Source organism: Neoarius graeffei, chromosome 20, assembly GCF_027579695.1.
Source record: "Neoarius graeffei isolate fNeoGra1 chromosome 20, fNeoGra1.pri, whole genome shotgun sequence".
NCBI classification, from domain to species: domain Eukaryota; kingdom Metazoa; phylum Chordata; class Actinopteri; order Siluriformes; family Ariidae; genus Neoarius; species Neoarius graeffei.
In genome coordinates, this window is record NC_083588.1 from 66,013,196 (window position 1) to 66,038,022 (window position 24,827).

Genomic DNA, 24,827 nt, shown 5'->3' on the forward strand with positions numbered 1-24,827 from the left:
CACCTGTTTATACGGTTTACAGCTCAACAGAGACGCCTTTTTACAGGAGGTGCAAAAGGTAACAAGTCATTCCTACACACACACACACACACACACACACACACTGGTTTAAATACAAAAAGTGAGGGAAATGAACACAAGGACATGGTTTTGATGGGATTTATGTTTGTTTTTTTAAACCAACACTGGATAAATTACACACAAAAAAAAAATAGTCAGCATCAACAAAACCAGCGCACAGTGAGGGAGAAAAACAAAAAAAAACATTAATACCAAATGTTCTTCCAAGATAATTTGCACTTCACACACTTATGATGTATGAAGTGCACGTGCAGCTCAATGAGACAAACATTTACGCCAAACACGTTATTTCGTGCTCCACAACACGTCTGATCCGACTGCACACCGAAATTATTAAAGACTTCAGGAGTCGGCTCATGCATGCTTCAAACTCAACTGATAATCAGAAAAAAAAAAGTGATGAATAATATTATTAATGATAATAAACAATCACACAGACTGTTAATGCAATTCATCAACAGCGCCCCACACACACACACTTCATAATATTCCACATGATGTAGAACGTGAATTAAATAAAAAGCAATGTTTTTGTTAATTTTCTGTTTCCCCACCACCTTGATACGACCACTCTGATGGTGTGCGCGCGCACACACACACACACACATTCACTCAGGTGTCCAAGGTTGTGCAAGGTGGAGGTTTGACGTTCGTGTTTAAACACACAGAGCGTGTGACGGTCAGAGTGCTGACGGATAGAATTAAACTTTTTTTTTTCCAGCAAAAGTCACAACACACAGGATCACTCCACCTCTCATACACCCACACAGCCCAGATCCCCCCTCCCACACACACCCACAGCCACGCCCAGACCCTCCAGGTCTCACTGCACAGCCTGCTCGTTGGCCGTGCTGCCCGAGTCCTGGGGCTTCATCACGTCTGGCAGCTCTGGGGGACTGGAGAAAGCGTCCACACGCAGCGGCTCGAACGCATCATCTGGGGGAGAAGGGGAGAGGCTGAAACTTCTCATACTGAAATATACAAGGTGGAAATTACTACATCCAAAAAAAAAAAAAAAAAACTCTCTGAACAAAATGGAGTTTTATACTTTAACAGTTCTTCAAATATTTAATGAAAAATGTGGACTTTTTTTTTTTAGGTTTCTTCTAAGCTCGTTATCTTCCTGTAAAAAATCATGTTATTTAAGGAGCCATTTTTACAAACTCAGCAGTAAGAACCAGTCATTCTGCACAAAGACGCCCAGAACATGCCTCGACATGTGACTTTACATGTAATACAAATCACACCTCTTCCGTCACGTCATCGTCAAAACAGAGAAGAAGAATGCTGAAACACACTACCCGGACAAAAGAATTAAAACGGTAAAAGATGTGTAAAGAACAGAAGAGTGTGAATGCCTCAGCGATGAGCTAATGTTACTGATGGATGCACATGGTTGCTACGGTAACAGTACACTGTTAAATAAATGGTGACAGAATAAAGATCTGAATCAAACTCTGATACGGTGATGAATACGAGCTCGTTTAGTCACCTCAAATTTACTGTTAAGGATAACGGTAGAGGATGTGGGGACGTTTCCCTATTTGCATATTTATCAAGCGCACAGTGTTTTAAGCGAGACTGAAGGTGTGGATCTGTTCGGAGATCAGAGACGTGAACTGACCGCTGATGCGGAAGGCCAGTCCCACCGTCGCTGGAGCCTGAGGTCTCGCCGTCTGGTTTGTGAATCCACAGTCTCCCAGTGTCTTACTGTCCTCCAACAACATGTCGTCCTGCAGAGAGAGAGAGAGAGAGAGAGAGAGAGAGAGAGAGAGAGATACACAGAGAGACAGACATACAGAGAGAGACAGACATACAGAGAGAGAGAGAGAGAGAGAGAGAGAGAGAGAGAGAGAGAGAGAGATACACAGAGAGACATTATTTTTATTTATATATGAGAGAGAGAGAAAAATACAGAGAGAGAAAGACAGACATACAGAGAGAAAGACATACAGAGAGATACACAGAGACATACATAGAGACACACACAGAGAGAAACACAAATGTACATCAGCAATCTGAACTAAACTCATTAGATGTGTTCTGAAAAACTTAACACAATACAACTCAACATCTTTATCAGACTGATGCATGACATCACACAACTGAACAAGAGAGAAGAAAGGCAGGAAAAGAGAAAGAAAAATAAAAGAAATGAAAGTTAATACAAATAGCTTATGCAAAGAAAAGGAAAGATGTAGTGATGCATCAGGAGTGAAAAGTGAGAGTATACACTAGTGCATCTCAAAAAATTAGAATACCATGAAAAAGTTCCTTTTTTCATAATTTATTTCAAAAAGGTAAACTTTCATATATTCTATATTCATTACATGTAAAGTGAAATATTTAAAGCCTTTGTTTAAATTTTGATGATTATGGCTTATAGCTCATGAAAATCAGAAATCCAGTATCTCAAATTATTAGAATATTCCCTACGATCAATCAAAAAAAGGATTTACAATACAGAAATGTCCAACTTCTGAAAAGTATATTCATTTATACACTCAATACTTGGTTGGGGCTCCTTTACCATGAATTACTGTATCAATGCGGTGTGGCATGGAGGTGATCAGTCTGTGGCACTGCTGAGGTGTTATTGAAGCCCAGGTTGCTTTGATAGTGGCCTTCAGCGTATCTGTATTTTTGGGTCGGGTGTTTCTCATCTTCCTCTTGACAATACCCCATAGATTCTCTATGGGGTTCAGGTCAGGCAAGTTGGCTGGCCAATCAAACACAGTAATATCATGGTCAGCAAACCATTTGGTAGTAGTTTTGGCACTGTGGGTAGGTGCTAAGTCCTGCTGGAAAAGGAAATCAGCATCTCCAAAAAGCTCGTCAGCAGATGGAAGTATGAAGTGCTCTAAAATCTCCTGGTAGATGGCTGTGTTGACTTTGGACTTGATAAAATACAGTGGACCAACAACAGCAGATGACATGGCAGCCCAAATCATCACAGACTGTGGAAACTTCACACTGGGCTTCAAACACCTTGGATTCTGTGCCTCTCCACTCTTCCTCCAGACTCTAGAACCGTGATTTCCAAATTAAATGCAAAATGTACATTCATCTGAAAAGAGGACTTTGGACCACTGAGCAACAGTCCATTTCTTTCTCTCCTTAGCCCAGATAAGACACTTCTGACATTGTCTCTGGCTCAGGAGTAGCTTGATATTAGGAATGCGAAAGTTGTATCCCCTTTCTTGAAGATGTCTGTTTGTGATGGGTCTTGATACACTGACACCAGCCTCAGTCCACTCCTTGTGAAGCTCTCCCAAGTTCTTGAATCAACTTTTCTTGACAATCCTCTCAAGACTGCGGCCATCCCTGTTGCTTGTGCACCTTTTCCAGCCACCCTTTTCAGCAATGACCTTTTGTGGCTTACCCTCCTTGTGGAGGGCATCAGTGATCACCTTCTGGACAACAGTCGAGTCAGCAGTCTTCCCCATGGTTGTGGTTGTGTGTACTGAACTAGACCGAGAGATACACTGTGTTCATACTGTTTTACTCAAACTCGAAATGAAATATTCTAATATTCTGAGATGGGTTTATGTTTTTGTACTGCATACCATACTGATTAAAATTAAAATAGAAAAATGCTTGAAACATTTTAGTTTGTGTGTAATGAGTCTATAATATAACATTTTCACTTTCTTAAATAACTGATGGAAAATATTGAACTTTTTCACAATATTCTAATTTTTTGAGATGCACTACACACACACGCGTGCGTGTGTATATGTGATGTGATGTGTGTGTGTGTGTGTGTGTGTGTGTGTGTGTGTGTGTGTGTGTGTGTGTGTGTACATACATATATACACACACACAGTGGGGAAAACAAGTATTTGATCCCTTGCTGATTTTATTGGTTTACCCACTAAGAAAGACTTGATCAGTCTGTAATTTTAATGGTAGGTGTATTCTAACATGTGGAGACAGAATATCAAAAAGAAAATCCAGAAAATAACTTTTAAATATCTATATTAATTTATTTGTATTTTATTGAGAAAAAGAAGTATTTGATCCCCTAGTAACCATCAAGAGTTCTTGTTAATACAGACAAGTTGCTCTCTCCAAATTACCTTGTCACCTAAATTGAAGACACCTGATATCACTAATGACTTGTATAAAAGCCACCTGGCCACAGAATCAATCAGTTTGTCAGACTCCAAACTCTCCAACATGGGCAAGACTAAAGAGCTTTCTGTGGATTTAAGGGAGAAGATTGCAGACCTGCACAAGACCGGTATGGGCTACAAAACCATTAGCAAGAAGCTGGGCATTAAGGTGACAACTGTTGGTGCAATTGTGCGCAAGTACAAGACTCACAACATGATCATCAATCGACCTAGGTCTGGGGCTCCAAACAAGATCTCACCTCGTGGGGTTTCCAGGATCATGAGAACGGTGAGAAATAGATCTAATACAACACGGGCAGAGTTAGTGGATGATCTTAAAGCAGCTGGGATCACAGTCACCAAGCAAACAGTTGGTAACACTTTACACCGCAATGGTCTAACATCTTATAGTGCTCGCAAAGTACCCCTGCTTAAGAAAGCACATGTGCAGGCCCACCTGAACTTTGCCAATGAACATCTGAATGACTTGGAGAGTGACTGGGAGAAGGTGTTATGGTCAGATGAGACCAAAATTGAGCTCTTTGGAATCAATTCAACCCGTTGTGTCTGGAGGGAGAGACATGCTGCTTATGACCCCAAGAACACCATCCCCACTGTCAAGCATGGAGGTGGTAGCATTATGTTTTGGGGGTGTTTTTCTGCACAGGGCTACTTCACCGTATCAATGGGAGGATGGACGGAGCCATGTACCGTAAAATCCTAAGTGAAAACCTCCTTCCCTCTGCCAGGAAGCTTAAAATGGGTCGTGGATGGGTCTTCCAGCAGGATAATGACCCAAAGCATACAGCCAAGGCAACCAAGGAATGGCTGAAGAAGAAACATATCAAGGTCATGGAGTGGCCCAGCCAGTCTCCGGACCTGAATCCTATAGAAAATCTATGGAGAGAGCTGAAGCTCAGAGTTGCCAAGCGACAGCCATGGAATCTTGATGATTTAGAGGTCATTTGCAAAGAAGAGTGGACCAAAATTCCTCCTAATATGTGCAGAAACCTGGTCATCAACTACAAAAAACGTCTGACCTCTGTGCTTGCTAATAAGGGGTTTGCCACAAAGTACTAAGTCCTTTTGGCAAGAGGGTTCAAATACTTATTTTCCTCAATAAAATACAAATAAATTAATACAAATTCTTTAAAGTCGATTTCTTGATTTTCTTTGTGATATTCTGTCTCAGCATGTTAGACTACACCTACCATTAATATTACAGACTGATCGAGTCTTTATTAGTGGCCAAACCAACAAAATCAGCAAGGGATCAAATACTTGTTTTCCCCACTAATATATATATATATATATATATATATATATATATATATATATATATATATACACACACACACATATATACAGTTGAACTCAAAATTATTAGCCCCCCTTAAATTTTGGAACATTTTCCCAAATATCCTCCAAATGTTTAAAGCATTGATAAAAATTGATATACACAAACAATCACCAGTACTATTCAGATGTTTGTGGTGCATTTTGGAATATGAAATTAGTTTTAGGCTGTCTTTATATGAAATATGGTAAAAATGAGTTGGTCAAAAATATTAGCCCCCATGTGGATTCTTGCTTTTAAAACACAGTTAATTAACCAATCAGCTTTTAAACAACACCTGTGCAATCAGTTGGCTTCCTAGCAACACCTGTAGTCAATTGGCTCCATTCAACAGTTTAAAAGGACTCCAAGGAACAGGGCATTTGAATGAATGAGGAGGATTACTATTTGTCACAATGCCGAAGACTAAAGAAATAAGTCTTGAACTCCGACAAAAGATTGTGGAGGCTCATGACAAGGGCCAAGGCTACACTGCCATTTCGAAGAGGTTTACAGTCTCCAGAACTGCAGTTCGGTGCATCATTGCCAAGTACAAGGAGACAAATTCGGTCAAGAACAAACCTGGTCGTGGACGCAAGTGTAAGATCTCAAGAACTCTGGAAAGAAAAATTGTCAGAGATGTCCGTAAAGAGCCCCGTACATCTGCAAAGGAAACTGTTGCTGACCTGGCCTCTTCTGGAGTTTGTGTGTCAAGGCACACTGTTGTGAGGGCTCTTCATCGGAATGGGCTTCGGGGCTATCGTCCCAGAAGAACCCCCTTACTAAAACATCGTCACATCAAAGCCCGACTAAAGTTTGCCCGTGAGTACTTGAAGAAGAAAGATGAGTTTTGGAAGTCTGTGCTTTGGTCAGATGAGACGAAATTGGAGCTGTTTGGGCATATGGACATTGCCTATGTATGGCGAAGAAAGGGAGAGGCCTTCAACCCTGTGAACACAGTTCCCACAGTTAAACATGGTGGTGGCAGCATCATGCTGTGGGGCTGTTTTGCAGCCTCCGGTACAGGCAGTCTGGTTCGGGTGCATGGCACCATGAAAAAGGAAGATTACCTAAAAATACTGAAGGAAAACATGCAGAAGTCTGCTCTCACTTTGCGCTTAGGTCGTCGTTGGGTCTTCCAGCAAGATAACGACCCAAAGCATACATCTAAAATAGTCCAGCAATACTTCAAGGATACCAAGACCAACGTCATACAGTGGCCTGCACAGAGCCCAGATCTCAATCCAATAGAAAACCTGTGGCAAGTGCTGAAAAAGAACGTCCATGCACGAAAACCATCCAATTTGGGCCAGTTGGAACAGTTTGCAATGGAGGAATGGGCCAAAATTCCTCAGGAGACCTGTGCCAACCTAGTGAAAAACTATTCCAAGAGGTTGTTGTCAGTTGTGGGTCAAAAAGGGTACACAATTGACTACTAATGGTCAGGGGGCTAATAATTTTGAACATCTCACTTTTGCTGTTTTTGGTTGAAACTCAGTGTGATAAGATATCGTAATGAAACTTGTTGGACAATGTCTTCATAGTGCATTTATTTCAAGAATAAAAACATTTGTTGTCAATGGTCATTTTCATGGAGAAATCAAGAATTATGTTCAATTCCACAAGGGGGGCTAATAATTTTGAGTTCAACTGTATAATATATATATATATATATATATATATATATATATATATATATATATACACACACACATACAACAACAGCACAGCGATCATGTGATCAGTGAAATGACAAGTTGATGCCACGCAGCACAGCGGGGTGGGGGATGAGGGTGTGTGTGTGTCTGGTGTTCATTGCGTGGAGAAGTGTCGAGTTCCTCACCTTGTAGAGTCTCTGTTCCTCGGGCGCTCTCTTCAGGATCCCCTCGACGATGCGCTTCAGCTCGTACACCGTGGTCGACTCCTTGGCGTCTGTGAAGATGGTCGTCTTGTGACGTCGGATCATCAGGAACACGTCCTGGGAGGGAACAGAGGAACGAGACGATCTGTCACTTTACTGATAATTCACACTGCAGGTGAAAGTGGATCAGTGTGTGACAGTGTGAACAGTCACACCACACTGAATCTGAATTACAACCCCAATTCCAAAAAAGTTGGGACAAAGTACAAATTGTAAATAAAAACGGAATGCAATAATTTACAAATCTCAAAAACTGATATTGTATTCACAATAGAACATAGACAACATATCAAATATCGAAAGTAAGACATTTTGAAATTTCATGCCAAATACTGGCTCATTTGAAATTTCATGACAGCAACACATCTCAAAAAAGTTGGGACAGGGGCAATAAGAGGCTGGAAAAGTTAAAGGTACAAAAAAGGAACAGCTAGAGGACCAAATTGCAACTCATTAGGTCAATTGGCAATAGGTCATTAACATGACTGGGTATAAAAAGAGCATCTTGGAGTGGCAGCGGCTCTCAGAAGTAAAGATGGGAAGAGGATCACCAATCCCCCTAATTCTGCGCCGACAAATAGTGGAGCAATATCAGAAAGGAGTTCGACAGTGTAAAATTGCAAAGAGTTTGAACATATCTACAGTGCATAATATCATCAAAAGATTCAGAGAATCTGGAAGAATCTCTGTGCGTAAGGGTCAAGGCCGGAAAACCATACTGGGTGCCCGTGATCTTCGGGCCCTTAGACGGCACTGCATCACATACAGGCATGCTTCTGTACTGGAAATCACAAAATGGGCTCAGGAATATTTCCAGAGAACATTATCTGTGAACACAATTCACCGTGCCATCCGCCGTTGCCAGCTAAAACTCTATAGTTCAAAGAAGAAGCCGTGTCTAAACGTGATCCAGAAACGCAGACATCTTCTCTGGGCCAAGGCTCATTTAAAATGGACTGTGGCAAAGTGGAAAACTGTTCTGTGGTCAGACGAATCAAAATTTGAAGTTCTTTATGGAAATCAGGGACGCCGTGTCATTCGGACTAAAGAGGAGAAGGACGACCCGAGTTGTCATCAGCGCTCAGTTCAGAAGCCTGCATCTCTGATGGTATGGGGTTGCATTAGTGCGTGTGGCATGGGCAGCTTACACATCTGGAAAGACACCATCAATGCTGAAAGGTATATCCAGGTTCTAGAGCAACATATGCTCCCATCCGGACGACGTCTCTTTCAGGGAAGACCTTGCATTTTCCAACATGACAATGCCAAACCACATACTGCATCAATTACAGCATCATGGCTGCGTAGAAGAAGGGTCCGGGTACTGAACTGGCCAGCCTGCAGTCCAGATCTTTCACCCATAGAAAACATTTGGCGCATCATAAAACGGAAGATACGACAAAAGGACCTAAGACAGTTGAGCAACTAGAATCCTACATTAGACAAGAATGGGTTAATATTCCTCTCCCTAAACTTGAGCAACTTGTCTCCTCAGTCCCCAGACGTTTACAGATTGTTGTAAAGAGAAAAGGGGATGTCTCACAGTGGGAAACATGGCCTTGTCCCAACTTTTTCGAGATGTGTTGTTGTCATGAAATTTAAAATCACCTAATTTTTCTCTTTAAATGATACATTTTCTCAGTTTAAACATTTGATATGTCATCTATGTTCTATTCTGAATAAAATATGGAATTTTGAAACTTCCACATCATTGCATTCTGTTTTTATTCACAATTTGTACTTTGTCTCAACTTTTTTGGAATCGGGGTTGTATTCACATTCGCACGCAACACTGACATCAGCGTCAGGAGAAAACTCAGGTGTGGCAGGGCAGACAAGACATCACAAACTTCAGAGTCTGTGATGCGTCAACAAGAGACTGGAGTGCGCCGCTGGCAGAGGAGCTAAATTGCTTCTTTGCTCGCTTTGAAACATTTCAGCAGCACTCATCTGCTCCAGCCCTGCCCCCACCACCACACAGTTTGTACACCACTCCATTCACTGTACAGGAGCACGATGTCAGACAGGTGCTCCTGGCAGTGAACCCCAAGAAAGCTGCCGGCCTAGATGGAGTACCTGGTAAGGTGCTCAGAGCGTGCGCTCACCAGCTCGCCCCTACCTTCACCAGAATCTTCACCTCTCCCTGGCTGAGGCAGTCCCTGCCTAAAATCAGCTACAATAATCCCGGTGCCAAAGAAGTCTCCCGTCACCAGCCTGATTACCGTCCTGTGGCCCTCACTCCGGTAATCATGAAGTGCTTCAAGAGACTGGTTCTTCAGCACATCAAGGACCACCTACCCCCAGACTTCGACCCCTACCAGTTCGCATATCGCGCAAACAGATCCACAGAGGACGCCATCGCCGTAGCTCTACACTCTACACCACCTGGAGCTGAACCCCCCCACACGTGCCTGGATAAAGGACTTTCTTACCAACCGGCCCCAGACTGTGAGACTTGGCCCCCACTTCTCCTCCACCCGCACATTGAGCACCTGCTCTCCACAGGGCTGTGTGCTGAGCCCCCTCCTGTACTGCCTCTACACCCACGACTGTAGTTCGACCCACAACAACAACCTCATCGTCAAGTTTGCTGACGACACCACAGTGATCGGACTCATCTCAAAGGGAGAAGAGGCAGCCTACAGAGAGGAGGTCCTGAAGTTGACAGCCTGGTGTTCAGAGAATAACCTCGCTCTGAACACCAAGAAAACCAAAGAGCTCATTGTTGACTTCAGGAAGCACAGCACCAACCTAGCCCCCCTTTACATCAACAACGAGTATGTGGAGAGGGTCCACACCTTCCGGTTTCTCGGCGTCCTCATCTCCGCCGACATCTCCTGGTCAGAAAACATTATAGCAGTCATTAAGAAGGCTCAGCAGCGGTGACACTTCCTGAGAGGAGTCCTCAGGAAGCACAACCTAAAGTCCAACCTGCTGCTGACCTTCTACCGTTCATCCATCGAGAGCCTGCTGACGTACTGTATCACAGTATGGTACGGGAGCTGCACTGCTGTAGACAGGGAGAAGCTCCAGAGAGTAGTTAAGGCAGCACAGAAGATCATTGGCTGCCCTCTCCCCTCCCTGATGGACATTTACACCTCCCGCTGCCTGAGCAGAGCTAAGAACGTTATCAAGGACAGCTCCCACCCTGGCTTTGATCTGTTGCCCTCAGGGAGGCGCTACAGGTGCATCAGGACAAAAACAAATAGATTCAAAAACAGCTTCTTTCCAAAAGCCATAACCACCCTGAACTCTGATGTGCTCTGACTTTATAGTCTAACCCCCCTTGTGCAATACTTCAATGTGCAATATTTTATTTTACAATGTGATGCTCTTCGTGCAATAATTTATAATGTGCAATACTTTATAAGGTGACTCTCTGTGCAATACTTTATAACGTGCAATACCCCACTCCATAATGTGAAACACAACACATACACCTCAGGACTGTGCACCTTACCTTACCCCCCTTACACGCTCTCTTTTTTTATTTTTTTTATTTATTCATTCTCTCCCCTCTACACGCTGTTTGCACTGTTATTGGAGTTGCTTTTAATCTCATTGTACATGTATATAGTGACAATAAAGGCATTCTATTCTATAATGCAGCTTGTTACAGAGAAGGTGTAAACTCCTCAGTCCTGAACACTTTCCTGTGCCAGAAACTTTACAAAACCCTGTAACTGTTACAAAGCTGAGATTGGAGACTCCTTCCATAAATGTAAAAAAAAAAAAACCCACATCTCCTTACAGTAAACATCACAACACGGAGTGACCACTCTCCACTGTCAGGCATGCCACTGGGGATATCTAAAAAAAAAAAAAAGTCAATGTCAAGCCAGGGGGTGTGGGGGCAGGGGCAACGCCCAGCTGGGGGCCTGTGGCCCCCAGAAGCCAGGACCTTTTCACAGGATTCATAGCATACATTTTAAAACTTGAGAAACTTTTAGAATAAAATGCATGCAAGCTTTCAAATTACAAGAACAATTTTTCACACTTTCAAGAAATCTCTTGACCACTGAGGGGTATTTCATCTGACTGGCTCCACTCCTCTGACTAGTGGAGGGCTACTAAAACTTATTAAAAATGGTAATGATGTTTGATAAGTTTATTTTCAGTAAATATTACTGAAACAGGATAGCATTTTTGAAAATTAGTTAATACAAAACACACAATGTATATTATTTCATAGCTCATAACTTTATTATATTGCTGAAAAATTACACATCACAAGTTGGCAGCATGCTTTTGCTTTTTCTTGGGTGGTTCACTGTCTTTAAGAAATGACTGCCTGTCTGATTCAGTCCATGAATCAGCTTGTAAGTTGCACTACTTCTTGCCATGTGAAGTGCATCCAAGGCTTTTTTATCTTTAGCTACTTTACACAAGACTACAGGATCTTCTACATCACTCATGGCCAGAGTTTTCTCTGCAGCAAAAGCGAAGATTAAAGCCTGAAAAAATAAGTTTTAAAAGAAGTTAAAATCACAGTACATATCTGCTAATATCAACATGTACAATATTTAAATTCGAGAAGCATTAAACCACAACATTAACAGTTTCATGCAAAAGCATATCGGCCTGTAGCCTATTAGATTCACTAACTGTTCTATTGTGTATTACGAAGACTCACGTACACTAAACTGCATTTGATTAGTTAAACTTAGCCTGCAATAGATCTAAATATTTAATAGGTTTTATCTGCATAAAATTACTTTAGTGAGGTATTTTCATGATTTTGCAACTGTAAGTAACTCAAAACTTGATCTAAATGTCAAATCAGTAGCATTTCATTCTAAATTTGAACCTTTTCTCTATAATTAGTATACATTACATTCTTTGCATTGTTTGACAGTTAAGAGGAAAGTGCCAAAAACTTCAGCAAAAAGTGGTTTCTTACCTCAATGTGCTTTCCTGTCCACAAACGGTGTCAGACGCTGAGACTGTGCAGCTGCAAGCTTTCCGAAGCCTGTAAGTAAACAGGGCTAATGCCGCATGTCAAATCTTGTTTTTGTGCATCTTCCTAGCAACGAGTGAAAAAAATTACTTGGCAGTTGATGATTTGGCCGCTTTTCATACAGTTTCCGTGCGCGTCCTTTTGTTTTGGTATGGTCGACCAGGGCAACACAACCACGATCAGCATAGTTAGTCTCTGCATCACACAAGACGCACCTGCATTTACCAGCAATGTCACCTTTCCGGTAATATTCGCCCGCAGTGGTGTCCGTTTCCTTACCGTTATAAACAACTTTTAACGGTTTTGAACACCGTTCCCAATTCCATTTCACTCTGCACCCACTATTAACTTCCCTTGCTCAGTTTTCTTCTTTTCGATCAATAATTTTTGCCATTGTTCAAAATATTCACTTTCTAACTTCGAAATGCGGTTACCAAGCTGTAAACAAGCAAGAACGAGCTACAATATATTCACGTCACCGATTGGCTACATTACTAACACTTGACACATTTTCTTCCAATCACAAACCTTGTTACACATGCATAATCGGAATCAAGGTCAGTCCGTAAAACACGGTATGGGACACGAAATCGGATGCAAAATATTAAATATTACGTTTGCACATTTACCACAAGTCAACACCTCTCCCGATTTTTGAGTATTTTGGCATTTCACAAAATTTTCAAAATTTATTCGAATCCGCAAATTTTCGCGGATCCACGACCAAAGAGCATGCCTACACTGTACGTCGATGGCTCACTCGTGCAGAACGTCAAGAGCACCAAATTCCTTGGTGTTCATCTGACAGAGAACCTCACCTGGGCCCTCAACACCAGCTCCATCACCAAGAAAGCCCAGTAGTGTCTCTACTTCCTACAGAACCTGAGGAAAACCCATCTTCCATCCTCACAATGTTCTACACAGGAACTACTGAGAGCATTCTGAGCAGCTGCATCACGGTCTAGTTTGGGAACTGCACCTTCTCAGATCGCACAACTCTACAGCAGATAGTGAGGACAGCCGAGAAGCTCATCGGAGTCTCTCTTTCCTCCATCATGGAGATTTACACCACATGCTGCATCTGGAAAGCCACCAGCATCGTGGCCGACCCCACACACAATCTCTTCACCCTCGGACCGTTGGGAAAAAGGTACCGAAGCATTCGGGCCTTCACAGCCAGACTCTAACAGTTTCTTCCCACATGACATCAGACTCCTCAACTCTGAGGGACTGGACTGATACACACTCGGACTGTAGAAACGATCACGTATTAGAACAAACACATTAATATAAACCCGGAGCTTCTGTCCGAGCCACGCTGTTACACAGAAATAACACACACCTTCTGACCAATACGAGACAAGTGCAGGGATTAGAAGTGTAAGAGGGAATGAAATTAAAAACTGAAAATGAACAGAATTTTGTTTAGCGTAATAAAAAATAAATAAATTTCCAGACTGAAATCGTTCGTTTAAACAGTGTTTGAGTGGTTAACAACATTACACTAAAGTAAACACAGCTTAAACCAAATCATTTGCCCAACAGACCTAAATTCCTCACTTCCTGCCTGGATACAGGAAGACTGATTTCTACAGACAGGGCGACGCCAGGAAACGGAAATTTTCCCAAATTACTCTACAAGCAATGAATCACACTGAAACAGAAGAATGATGTGAAAATGTGTAAAATAAATACGCACTGACAAACTGAGCCATTACACCCGCCTGCCCAATCTGCTGCTGGCCCTCTGTTACCCCTTTTCCACCAAATCAGTTCCAGGGCTGGTTCGGGGCTGGTGCTGGTTCACAACTCGTTCAACTTGCGAGCCAGCTGAGAACCAGTTTGCTTTTCCATAGCTCACGGTGCTAAGGGAAGCCACGTCATTACATCGCTGTATACGTCAGTTACGTCGCTACATTTGCATAAACCTTGGCACGAATATCGAAGCAAAAACACGGAAGAACCAGCAGCAGCAACAACAACAACAACAACAATAATAATAAATGACTTCATGTTTGTACAGCTGCTGCTTCTCGTCGCTTAAAAATGGCGATCTTTCGCAGTCTTGTTATTGTTGTTGGTCTTAACAACTCCGCCCCCCGCTGACGTAAGCGGTTCTTTCCTCTGGCCCAGCAGAGAGTTGGTGCTAGCCTGGAACCGGTTTTTCTGGCCCCAGAGCCAGTTCTTTGTCAGTGGAAACAGAAAATCCGGTTCCAAACTAAGCACTGGCCCTAGGGGCGGAGCTACAGGGGTGGCTGGGGGGGGGGGGGGCACTAGCCTCCCCTGGAATCTGATTGGCTACCCCAGGTGCCCCCCCAGATGATTGACATGTTACGGCACCGCACGAGAAAAGCCAGTTGCATTGAAGTCTGTGACTGCTAGGTTCCTCCTGTACAGTAGATGGTGCAATGCAAGCTACCACAACGCGTTGCAATCCAATTTACAATAGAAGACATGGGAAAGAAGAAAAAGAAGAAGGAACCATAGACATATAAACATAGACGCCGCCTTCTGCGTAGAATCATACGTCATCCTCGCCACCATATTGGATGTGGCAAAGTGGAGATTCTTCAGCCATCTCTGGTATAGCGTCTAGACAGTAGCCGAGAATAAAGATGCCTCATTCATGTGCTGCGTTTAACTGCACCAACAGGTTTACCGTCCAAACGAGATCACATGGGATTACCTTTCACAGGTGAGACTGGAAAAATACTTTTCAATACTGTTCCTTCAGTTTCCCAGCTCATCTCCACCGGGGAGGTGTAGAGTTATAAGCAGTGAGAATTAGAGAATACAGTGCCACACTATGATGAACGTTTTTGAATGTATGATGAATGTTTTTAACCTTTCTGAATATGAAGGAATCAGTGATGTATTTTGTTTTGGTATGACGTTAGAACCTGGCCGAACTCAGTTTGGCGCTCATTCAGAATATTGACGGGTATTTCGCACACTATTTATAACCATCACATTAAAAGTTACAACCCCGATTCCAAAAAAGTTGGGACAAAGTACAAATTGTAAATAAAAACGGAATGCAATAATTTACAAATCTCAAAAACTGATATTGTATTCACAATAGAACATAGACAACATATCAAATGTCAAAAGTGAGACATTTTGAAATTTCATGCCAAATATTGGCTTATTTGAAATTTCATGACAGCAACACATCTCAAAAAAGTTGGGACAGGGGCAATAAGAGGCTGGAAAAGTTAAAGGTACAAAAAAGGAACAGCTAGAGGACCAAATTGCAACTCATTAGGTCAATTGGCAATAGGTCATTAACATGACTGGGTATAAAAAGAGCATCTTGGAGTGGCAGCGGCTCTCAGAAGTAAAGATGGGAAGAGGATCACCAATCCCCCTAATTCTGCACCGACAAATAGTGGAGCAATATCAGAAAGGAGTTCGACAGTGTAAAATTGCAAAGAGTTTGAACATATCTACAGTGCATAATATCAAAAGATTCAGAGAATCTGGAAGAATCTCTGTGCGTAAGGGTCAAGGCCGGAAAACCATACTGGGTGCCCGTGATCTTCGGGCCCTTAGACGGCACTGCATCACATACAGGCATGCTTCTGTATTGGAAATCACAAAATGGGCTCAGGAATATTTCCAGAGAACATTATCTGTGAACACAATTCACCGTGCCATCCGCCGTTGCCAGCTAAAACTCTATAGTTCAAAGAAGCCGTATCTAAACACGATCCAGAAGCGCAGACGTCTTCTCTGGGCCAAGGCTCATTTAAAATGGACTGTGGCAAAGTGGAAAACTGTTCTGTGGTCAGACGAATCAAAATGTGAAGTTCTTTATGGAAATCAGGGACGCCGTGTCATTCGGACTAAAGAGGAGAAGGACGACCCAAGTTGTTATCAGCGCTCGGTTCAGAAGCCTGCATCTCTGATGGTATGGGGTTGCATTAGTGCGTGTGGCATGGGCAGCTTACACATCTGGAAAGACACCATCAATGCTGAAAGGTATATCCAGGTTCTAGAGCAACATATGTTCCCATCCAGACGACGTCTCTTTCAGGGAAGACCTTGCATTTTCCAACATGACAATGCCAAACCACATACTGCATCAATTACAGCATCATGGCTGCGTAGAAGAAGGGTCTGGGTACTGAACTGGCCAGCCTGCAGTCCAGATCTTTCACCCATAGAAAACATTTGGCGCATCATAAAACGGAAGATACGACAAAAAAGACCTAAGACAGTTGAGCAACTAGAATCCTACATTAGACAAGAATGGGTTAACATTCCTATCCCTAAACTTGAGCAACTTGTCTCCTCAGTCCCCAGACGTTTACAGACTGTTGTAAAGAGAAAAGGGGATGTCTCACAGTGGGAAACATGGCCTTATCCCAACTTTTTTGAGATGTGTTGTTGCCATGAAATTTAAAATCATCTAATTTTTCTCTATAAATGATACATTTTCTCAGCTTAAACATTTGATATGTCATCTATGTTCTATTCTGAATAAAATATGGAATTTTGAAACTTCCACATCATTGCATTCCGTTTTTATTTACAATTTGTACCTTGTCCCAACTTTTTTGGAATCGGGGCTGTATATATGTTGTTTTGATGCCTGTTTGTTTCCCAAATATATACGTGTGTGTCTTAATGGGTGAATAAAAGGCATCGAGTTAAATATTATTGTAGAAAGGGGCTTTATGAAGTTCAGTCCATTTACTTGCATTGGTTTACGGGGAAGACTTGCCACATCCAATATGGCGGACACTCTGACGTATCCCAGCAATGGGGCCACCAGCTCAATGCGGCGTCTATGTTTATATGTCTATGGAAGGAACCATTGAACAGAAAAGGCAGCTGCTCCTCAGCCAGATGGATTTTAAGACTGACCTATATCGGTGAGTACACAACCACAATTTATCCCAAAATAAGTTCACGAGTTCAATAAGATCAGTCAGTGGATCTTCTGGCCAATCGATTTTCGTTTCATAAATCAGAATGATTTGGCAATAGAAAAGGTGAAAACGCAGATGTAGTCAAAACTAGGTGTGTGATGTGAAGTGACCTTTAGCAGTATGAACAATGTTCAGAATTAAGTAAATCATGGCGTATTTTGAAGACTAGACCCTCTTTTGAAGGAAGTACAGGGAGTGTGTTTATTACCGTGGCACTCAACCTTCTTGTTGTAAGTGCAAAAAACGCCCATTCTGCTAGGGAAAGAGTGTACGGAGCACTGTGCTACCGCTAGAAGCTAGATGCCTTCTGCACGTTCTTAATAAACAGTGGCATCTTTTGCGTCATTTGTAGAGGCTAGCCGCGGATTACAGAGAGACGGTAGATATCTGTGTGATGATTTGGGTTCTTAGTTTATTGACTTTAAGTTGGACCTACTCGGCGTTGCTGGTATGGTAGCTTATGGTCACACATTAAGGGGGTGTGGAGTTGGCGGACAGAAAAGATGGCAATTTATTTATTTAAAGCAATTTATTTATTTATTTATTTGTGGAAAGTCGATGGTTTGATGGACTACTGGCTGTGTGAACAACTGACTATATGTACCTGTGTGTGTGAGTAACTGTGTGACTGTGTAACTGACTCAGTGTGTCAGTAACTGAGTAACTGTGTGACTTGAGTTACTATGTGCATTTTAGTTCCAGTCAGTGGTGTCAGGGTGTTGGTAAATGCACTGTATTCATTTTGTACATTAATAAACTACAAATTACACTCAAAATGACATCTTCTGTGTGCTTAATACGTAGCTACTTAAACAGGATTGTAAACTGAAAGTATTGTTTATAAGTTTATTTATTTAAGAAGGATCAATGTGTATTAATTAACATGTAAATGGACTAGAAATAATCACTGACTAGTTTTCTTTCATCTGTAGTCCCTGGAATTTTAATGTTGAAAGAAAGAAAGGTGTGTATGTATATATAACAAAAAGACAAAAATAATTAGAAGTCATGACATGGCCAAGAACACAAGACAAGAACAGGTGCAACGCCATGTAAGAATAAATAATAATAATAATAATAATAATAAATAATAATAATAATAATAATAATAACAACAACAACAACAATGCATAATTTAAACACATAAGATAAAAAACAGATATACAGCACACAATCGCTAACATTAATCGTGAGTGCTCGTGCATATTTGTGTGTGTAGTAGTAGGAACCACTGACCCCCCTGAAATAGTCCTGGCCACCCCCTTGCCCCCCCAAGGAAAAAAGTCTAGTTCCGCCACTGACTGGCCCCGAACCAGCCCTGGAACTGCTTTGGTGGAAAAGGGGCATGTGTGCTGCCCTATCAGCTGCACTCCTCTGCAGGAGTTTTGTGGTACCTGCTGCACCGCAATGTTCAGGTGAGGGGCACATCGTCTTCCCACAGTGCGCCCTGGCGCATCACATCACTTCCCCATGTACATGTGACGGATAAGGGAACAGGACTCACAGGATCGGATCGGACCACTTCCTCCCATCGCTTCAAGGACCAGTTGTGATGATTATGAGCCTGCTGCAGGTGTCTGCGTGAATAGACGACCCACGCCAACGTCACTCACCGAGGAGCCTCAGGAGCTCAACACCATGTCACTGATCTGTGGTTTGTCCCTCTTCAGATCAGGGACTCCGCCCACATGCCTCACTGTTTCAGAGATACTCCAACCCAGTCACCTGGTCATAACCATTTCACCCTAGGCTCAGCAGCAGCTACACTTCCTGAGAGTCCTCAGGAAGTACAACTTAAGCTCCAACCTGATGCTGACCTTCCACCGCTCATCCCTCGAGAGCCTGCTGATGTACTGTATTACAGTATGGTACGGCAGCTGCACTGCTGTAGACAGGGAGAGGCACCAGAGGGTAGTTAAGGCAGCACAGAAGATCAGTGGCTGCCCTCTCCCCTCCCTGATGGACATTTACACCTCCCGTTGCCTTAGCAGAGCTAAGAATATTATCAAGGACCGCTTCCACCCTGGCTTTGATCTGTTCGACCTGTTGCCCTCAGGGAGGCGCTACAGGTGCATCAGGACAAAGACAAATCGATTAAAAAACAGCTTCTTTCCAAAAGCCATAACCGCCCTGAACTCAGATATGCTCTGACTTCATAGTCTGTTTATTTTACTCATCTCGTTATCTGTAGCCGCTTTATCATGTTCTACAGGGTTGCAGGCAAGCTGGATCCTATCCCAGCTGACTACGGGTGAAAGGCGGGGTACACCCTGGACAAGTCGCCAGGTCATCACAGGGCTGACACATAGACACAGACAACCATTCACACTCACATTCACACCTACGCTCAATTTAGAGTCACCAGTAGAGCCCTGCACTCCCGCGGGACTCGCGGGACCCGCCGCAAAGCAGTGCGGCGCGGGACAAATTTTGAAAGCTCATTGCGGGCGCGGGCGGGACCGGAAGTGCACATATACGCGCGCAGGCGGGAGCGGGAGTGCACATATGCGGTGCGGGTGAGAGCGGTGATAAGCTGCAGTCCCGCTAACTACAAACGTGCTTGAAATAAAATTTATAAATTATTAATTTATATGTTTATCATATATAATTTGTATTGGATATTTTATTTGGCATTAATAAAACATTTTAAGATGCCTAAATTTGCAGAGAAAGTCAGATTGCTGGATTGAGTGAGAAATAGCATCTTAAACTTGCCATTGATCACTCTAATGACTCGCAGTTCACACCCAGCTAACAACAGAACCATGAGTGAATTGATTTACTTGTTGCGTTAGTCTACAACTTGAATCAGAGAGACAGGTTCCACAGTGACGGTAGGCTTGACTCAATGCTATCCCAGAAATCCTTCCTGTAATATGCAAATTTGGCTGTCCAATCAGAGGCGGCCAAATTTGCATATTACAGGAAGGATTTCTGGGATAGCATTGAGTCAAGCCTACCGTCACTGTGTAACATGTCTCTCTGGTTAAAGTTGTAGACTAACACAAGCAAGAAATCAATTCATTTCTTTTACTAGCTTTGCTTTGCAATAAAAAAAAAAAAAAACATTGGTACAAAGCAAGCCCATTCACTTTTTTATGCTGATCAGAGAATTACAATGGTTTCTCATGTGATAAAAATGTGTGATTTGCTAATCGTTTGACAGCACTAATTATTATTATTAGAGATACTACATGCTGAATTCAGAAATAAGGTAAACAATAAAAAACGTGAGCTGTAGTTATTTATGCTGAAATCCACTCAAAGTAGGGGGCGGGGCACCATCACGCTGTGTCAAGACAAGAACTTTCCTGAGAAATAACGCGAACGTCTGCATCATGCGGGATTTGCGGGCGGGAGCAGGACAAAATATGGCAGGCGCGGGCGGGACTGAAAATCATAATTTTTTTGTGGGCGCGGGCGGAAGCGGGACGGAAAATCATAATTCTTTGCGGGCGGGAGTGGGACTGCACAATGCGGGCGCGGGCGGGAGCGGGACTGAAAAATCCGACCCACGCAGACCTCTAGTCACCAGTTAACCTAACCTGCATGTCTTTGGACTGTGGGGGAAACCGGAGCACCCGGAGGAAACCCACGCAGACACGGGGAGAACATGCAAACTCCGTACAGAAAGGCCCTCGCTGGCCACGGGGCTCGAACCCGGACCTTCTTGCTGTGAGGCGACAGCGCTAACCACTACACCACCGTGCCGCCCTGTTTATTTTACTATTTTACTAATTTATAATGTGTAGTACTTTATAAGGTGACTCTCTATGCATTACTTTTATAATGTGCAATACCTCACTCCATAATGTGAAACGTAACACATACACCTCAGGACTGCGCACCTTACCCCCCCCTCCTCTCTCTCTCCACGCTGTCTGCACTGTTATTGGAGATGCTTTAAATCTCATTGTACATGTGTATAGTGACAATAAAGGCATTCTATTCTACCCTCATCAAAGCTGTTCACGTGTCCCACCACCAACACGTCAAATAGGACCATCGACTATATCATCCCACACACCCTCACGTACTGCTGTTACGAGATAATCAATGTTAATATTTTGGGTCACATTTGTTAAATGCAGCACGAGGTTGTATTTTTACGCGAGGCGTCCTATAAGTCTACAAGAGTCTCACGGATATAGAGAATGTTATTAACCAAGCACTGATTTCATTGGAACTGAAATTTCAATATTATCCTCCCTTTTTAGAAAGAAACCAAAACGAAAACAAAACACTTCAAATACAGTGGTGCTTGAAAGTTTGTGAACCCTTTAGAATTTTCTATATTTCTGCAAAAATATGACCTAAAACATCATCAGATTTTAACACAAGTCTTAAAAGTAGATAAAGAGAACCCAGTTAAACAAATGAGACAAAAATATTATACTTGTCATTTATTTATTAAGGAAAATGATCCAATATTACATATCTGTGAGTGGCAAAAGTATGTGAACCTCTAGGATTAGCAGTTAATTTGAAGGTGAAATTAGAGTCCGGTGTTTTCAATCAATGGGATGACAATCAGGTGTGAGTGGGCACCCTGTTTTATTTAAAGAACAGGGATCTATCAAAGTCTGATCTTCACAACATGTGTTTGTGGAAGTGTATCATGGCACAAACAAAGGAGATTTCTGAGGACCTCAGAAAAAGCGTTGTTGATGCTCATCAGGCTGGAAAAGGTTACAAAACCATCTCTAAAGAGTTTGGACTCCACCAACCCACAGTCAGACAGATTGTGTACAAATGGAGGAAATTCAAGACCATTGTTACCCTCCCCAGGAATGGCAGACCAACAAAGATCACTCCAAGAGCAAGGTGTGTAATAGTTGGCAAGGTCACAAAGAACTCCAGGGTAACTTCTAAGCAACTGAAGGCCTCTCTCACATTGGCTAATGTTAATGTTCATGAGTCCACCATCAGGAGAACACTGAACAACAATGGTGTGCATGGCAGGGTTGCAAGGAGAAAGCCACCGCTCTCCAAAAAGAACATTGCTGCTTGTCTGCAGTTTGCTAAAGATCACATGGACACGCCAGAAGGCTATTGGAAAAATGTTTTGTGGATGGATGAGACCAAAATAGAGCTTTTTGGTTTAAATAAAAAGTGTTATGTTTGGAGAAAGGAAAACACTGCATTCTAGCATAAGAACCTTATCCCATCTGTGAAACATGGTGGTGGTAGTATCATGGTTTGGGCCTGTTTTGCTGCATCTGGGCCAGGACAGCTTGCCATCATTGATGGAACAATGAATTCTGAATTATACCAGCAAATTCTAAAGGAAAATGTCAGGACATCTGTCCATGAACTGAATCTCAAGAGAAGGTGGGTCATGCAGCAAGACAATGACCCTAAGCACACAAGTCGTTCTACCAAAGAATGGTTAAAGAAGAATAAAGTTAATGTTTTGGAATGGCCAAGTCAAAGTCCTGACCTTAATCCAATGGAAATGTTGCGGAAGGACCTGAAGCGAGCAGTTCATGTGAGGAAACCCACCAACATCCCAGAGTTGAAGCTGTTCTGTACGGAGGAATGGACTAAAATTCCTCCAAGCCGGTGTGCAGGACTGATCAACAGTTACCGGAAACGTTTAGTTGCAGTTATTGCTGCACAAGGGGGTCACATCAGATACTGAAAGCAAAGGGTCACATACTTTTGCCACTCACAGATATGTAATATTGGATCATTTTCCTCAATAAATAAATGACCAAGTATAATATTTTTGTCTCATTTGTTTAACTGGGTTCTCTTTATCTACTTTTAGGACTTGTGTGAAAATCTGATGTTGTTTTAGGTCATATTTATGCAGAAATATAGAAAATTCTAAAGGGTTCACAAACTTTCAAGCACCACTGTATGAGTCACATGAGGGTGAAGGGACAGAAGTGGGGTTTGTTAAATACATCAGAGTTGGGTTCATCAGATCATCTCTGTGGACTCATGAATGCATTCCTCATTCTGCAAGATACTGCTTCAAGATAAGTTCTTCATAGGGAGGGAGAGAGAACGAGTGAGCCGAGACACACGAGAGAGAAAGAAAGAGATGAGAGATTTCTCCTCACTGCTGAGACACACGCAGTCGCATCGACTCCCAGAGTCAGACTTTAAGTGACTTGCTCTCCAGAACCCCTGGTTTTCTCCCCTCATTAATATTAATAAGGCACTTCACACCCGCTGATCCTCAGTCTGTGACTGACGTGTGTATTCGTAGGCCACGCCCACTGTTTAGTAATGACGTCACAACTCACTGCCTCTAAAAAGTAACATAAAAAAAAAAACTTTTGTTAAAAATTAGTTTCAGATTTTTTTCGCATCTCTCTGATTTCTTTCTGAAAAGAAAAATAGCAGCATTAAGTACTTTTGGAGAAAAATAATTTAAACAAAACAAAAAACACTTTTTATTGTAGTTAGCTCAGCTCCACAGAAACCTGCACTGAACGCTGGAATTCGTCATTTTTGTTTTCTCTCTCTCTATTCAGCATTTCGTCTTGAATAAATTCACCCTGGAGCTAGAAAGAGATTCAGTTCTATTCGCGAATCTTCCACTCCGATGGAATTTAATTTAGTTATGCTAAGCTAACTAGCTAACATGTCACAGCGGTGTGAGCAGAAAATGAGAACGTTAGCTCGCTAGTTCAGACACATCAGTTTTAACTCCTTATTTTTACTTAATCTGATATGTTTGTTAAAAAAATGTTTTTTTGTAAACCAGAACAAAAATATATCGACTCGCTAGCTAGCTAGCATTAGCATGCTAAAAATACACTCGGACAGAGATTCTGCTCCGTCAGCGGTTTTTTTTTTTTTTTTTCACCATTTCGTAAACAGTGGAGTTATTATTCCTCACAGAAATTTAAACCGAACACAATTCCAGAGCCAAACAGTAATTAATTAAATGTAAAACAAAAAATTACACACTCGTGTGAGGAATTGTTGTGTTTTTTGTTGTTTTCCGCTAACATCAACACTCACCATTTCTCTGCCGGCTGCTCCGTCTTCCTCTTTCCCACAATGCACCGCAAACATCAGACCGCCGCGAGCACCATTCCAATTTGCTCCTCTGATCCCTTCACGCGCGCACTGCACACATAGAGCAACAAAGGCCCCTGCGTACTTTATAGTGCCCTATGTTTAAAATGAAGTACCGTTCGGGACGCGGCCCAGAGTGTGGAACAAACGGAGGTTTAAGAGTGAGGCGGTGAGTCGCTTTCAGTTCTGGCGCTGTGGCTTTATTTATATTTACTGCGTTTATTCATTCGACACGATAAATAATGTGTTTAATCGCCTAAAAGTCAGCGAGTAACCCATTTAAACCCCAAACAGAATTAAAGTTGAGCAAAAAAAGATTAACATCCAAACTTTTTTAAATGAGATAATAATATAAATAAAGTATAAATAAAGCAAAATGTTCAACACTTAAATGCTACAAGAAATATTTCGGATAGAAAGATTTTTAATTTTAAAAACCCTTTAAAAG

General features: G+C 42.2%; 1 protein-coding gene across 3 annotated transcripts; it reads right to left on the minus strand.

The window, feature by feature from the left end:
• Positions 1-145: 145 nt before the first annotated feature.
• elob (elongin B) lies at positions 146-24,401 on the minus strand. Of its 3 annotated transcripts, XM_060902286.1 has the most exons (6): positions 24,323-24,389; positions 23,413-23,603; positions 11,205-11,263; positions 7,376-7,510; positions 1,706-1,814; positions 146-1,017 (listed from the first exon to the last, which is right to left on the minus strand). In XM_060902286.1, the coding sequence occupies exons 2-6, from the start codon at positions 23,495-23,497 to the stop codon at positions 905-907; spliced, it is 501 nt and encodes a 166-aa protein (XP_060758269.1). In that variant the 5' UTR covers positions 23,498-23,603; positions 24,323-24,389; the 3' UTR covers positions 146-904. The 3 variants fall into 3 exon arrangements, with proteins under 3 accessions (XP_060758269.1, XP_060758270.1, XP_060758271.1); XM_060902287.1 differs by lacking the exons at positions 11,205-11,263; positions 23,413-23,603 and having other exon boundaries at positions 24,323-24,401; XM_060902288.1 differs by lacking the exons at positions 11,205-11,263; positions 24,323-24,389 and having other exon boundaries at positions 23,413-23,486.
• Between the last annotated feature and the right edge of the window lie 426 nt (positions 24,402-24,827).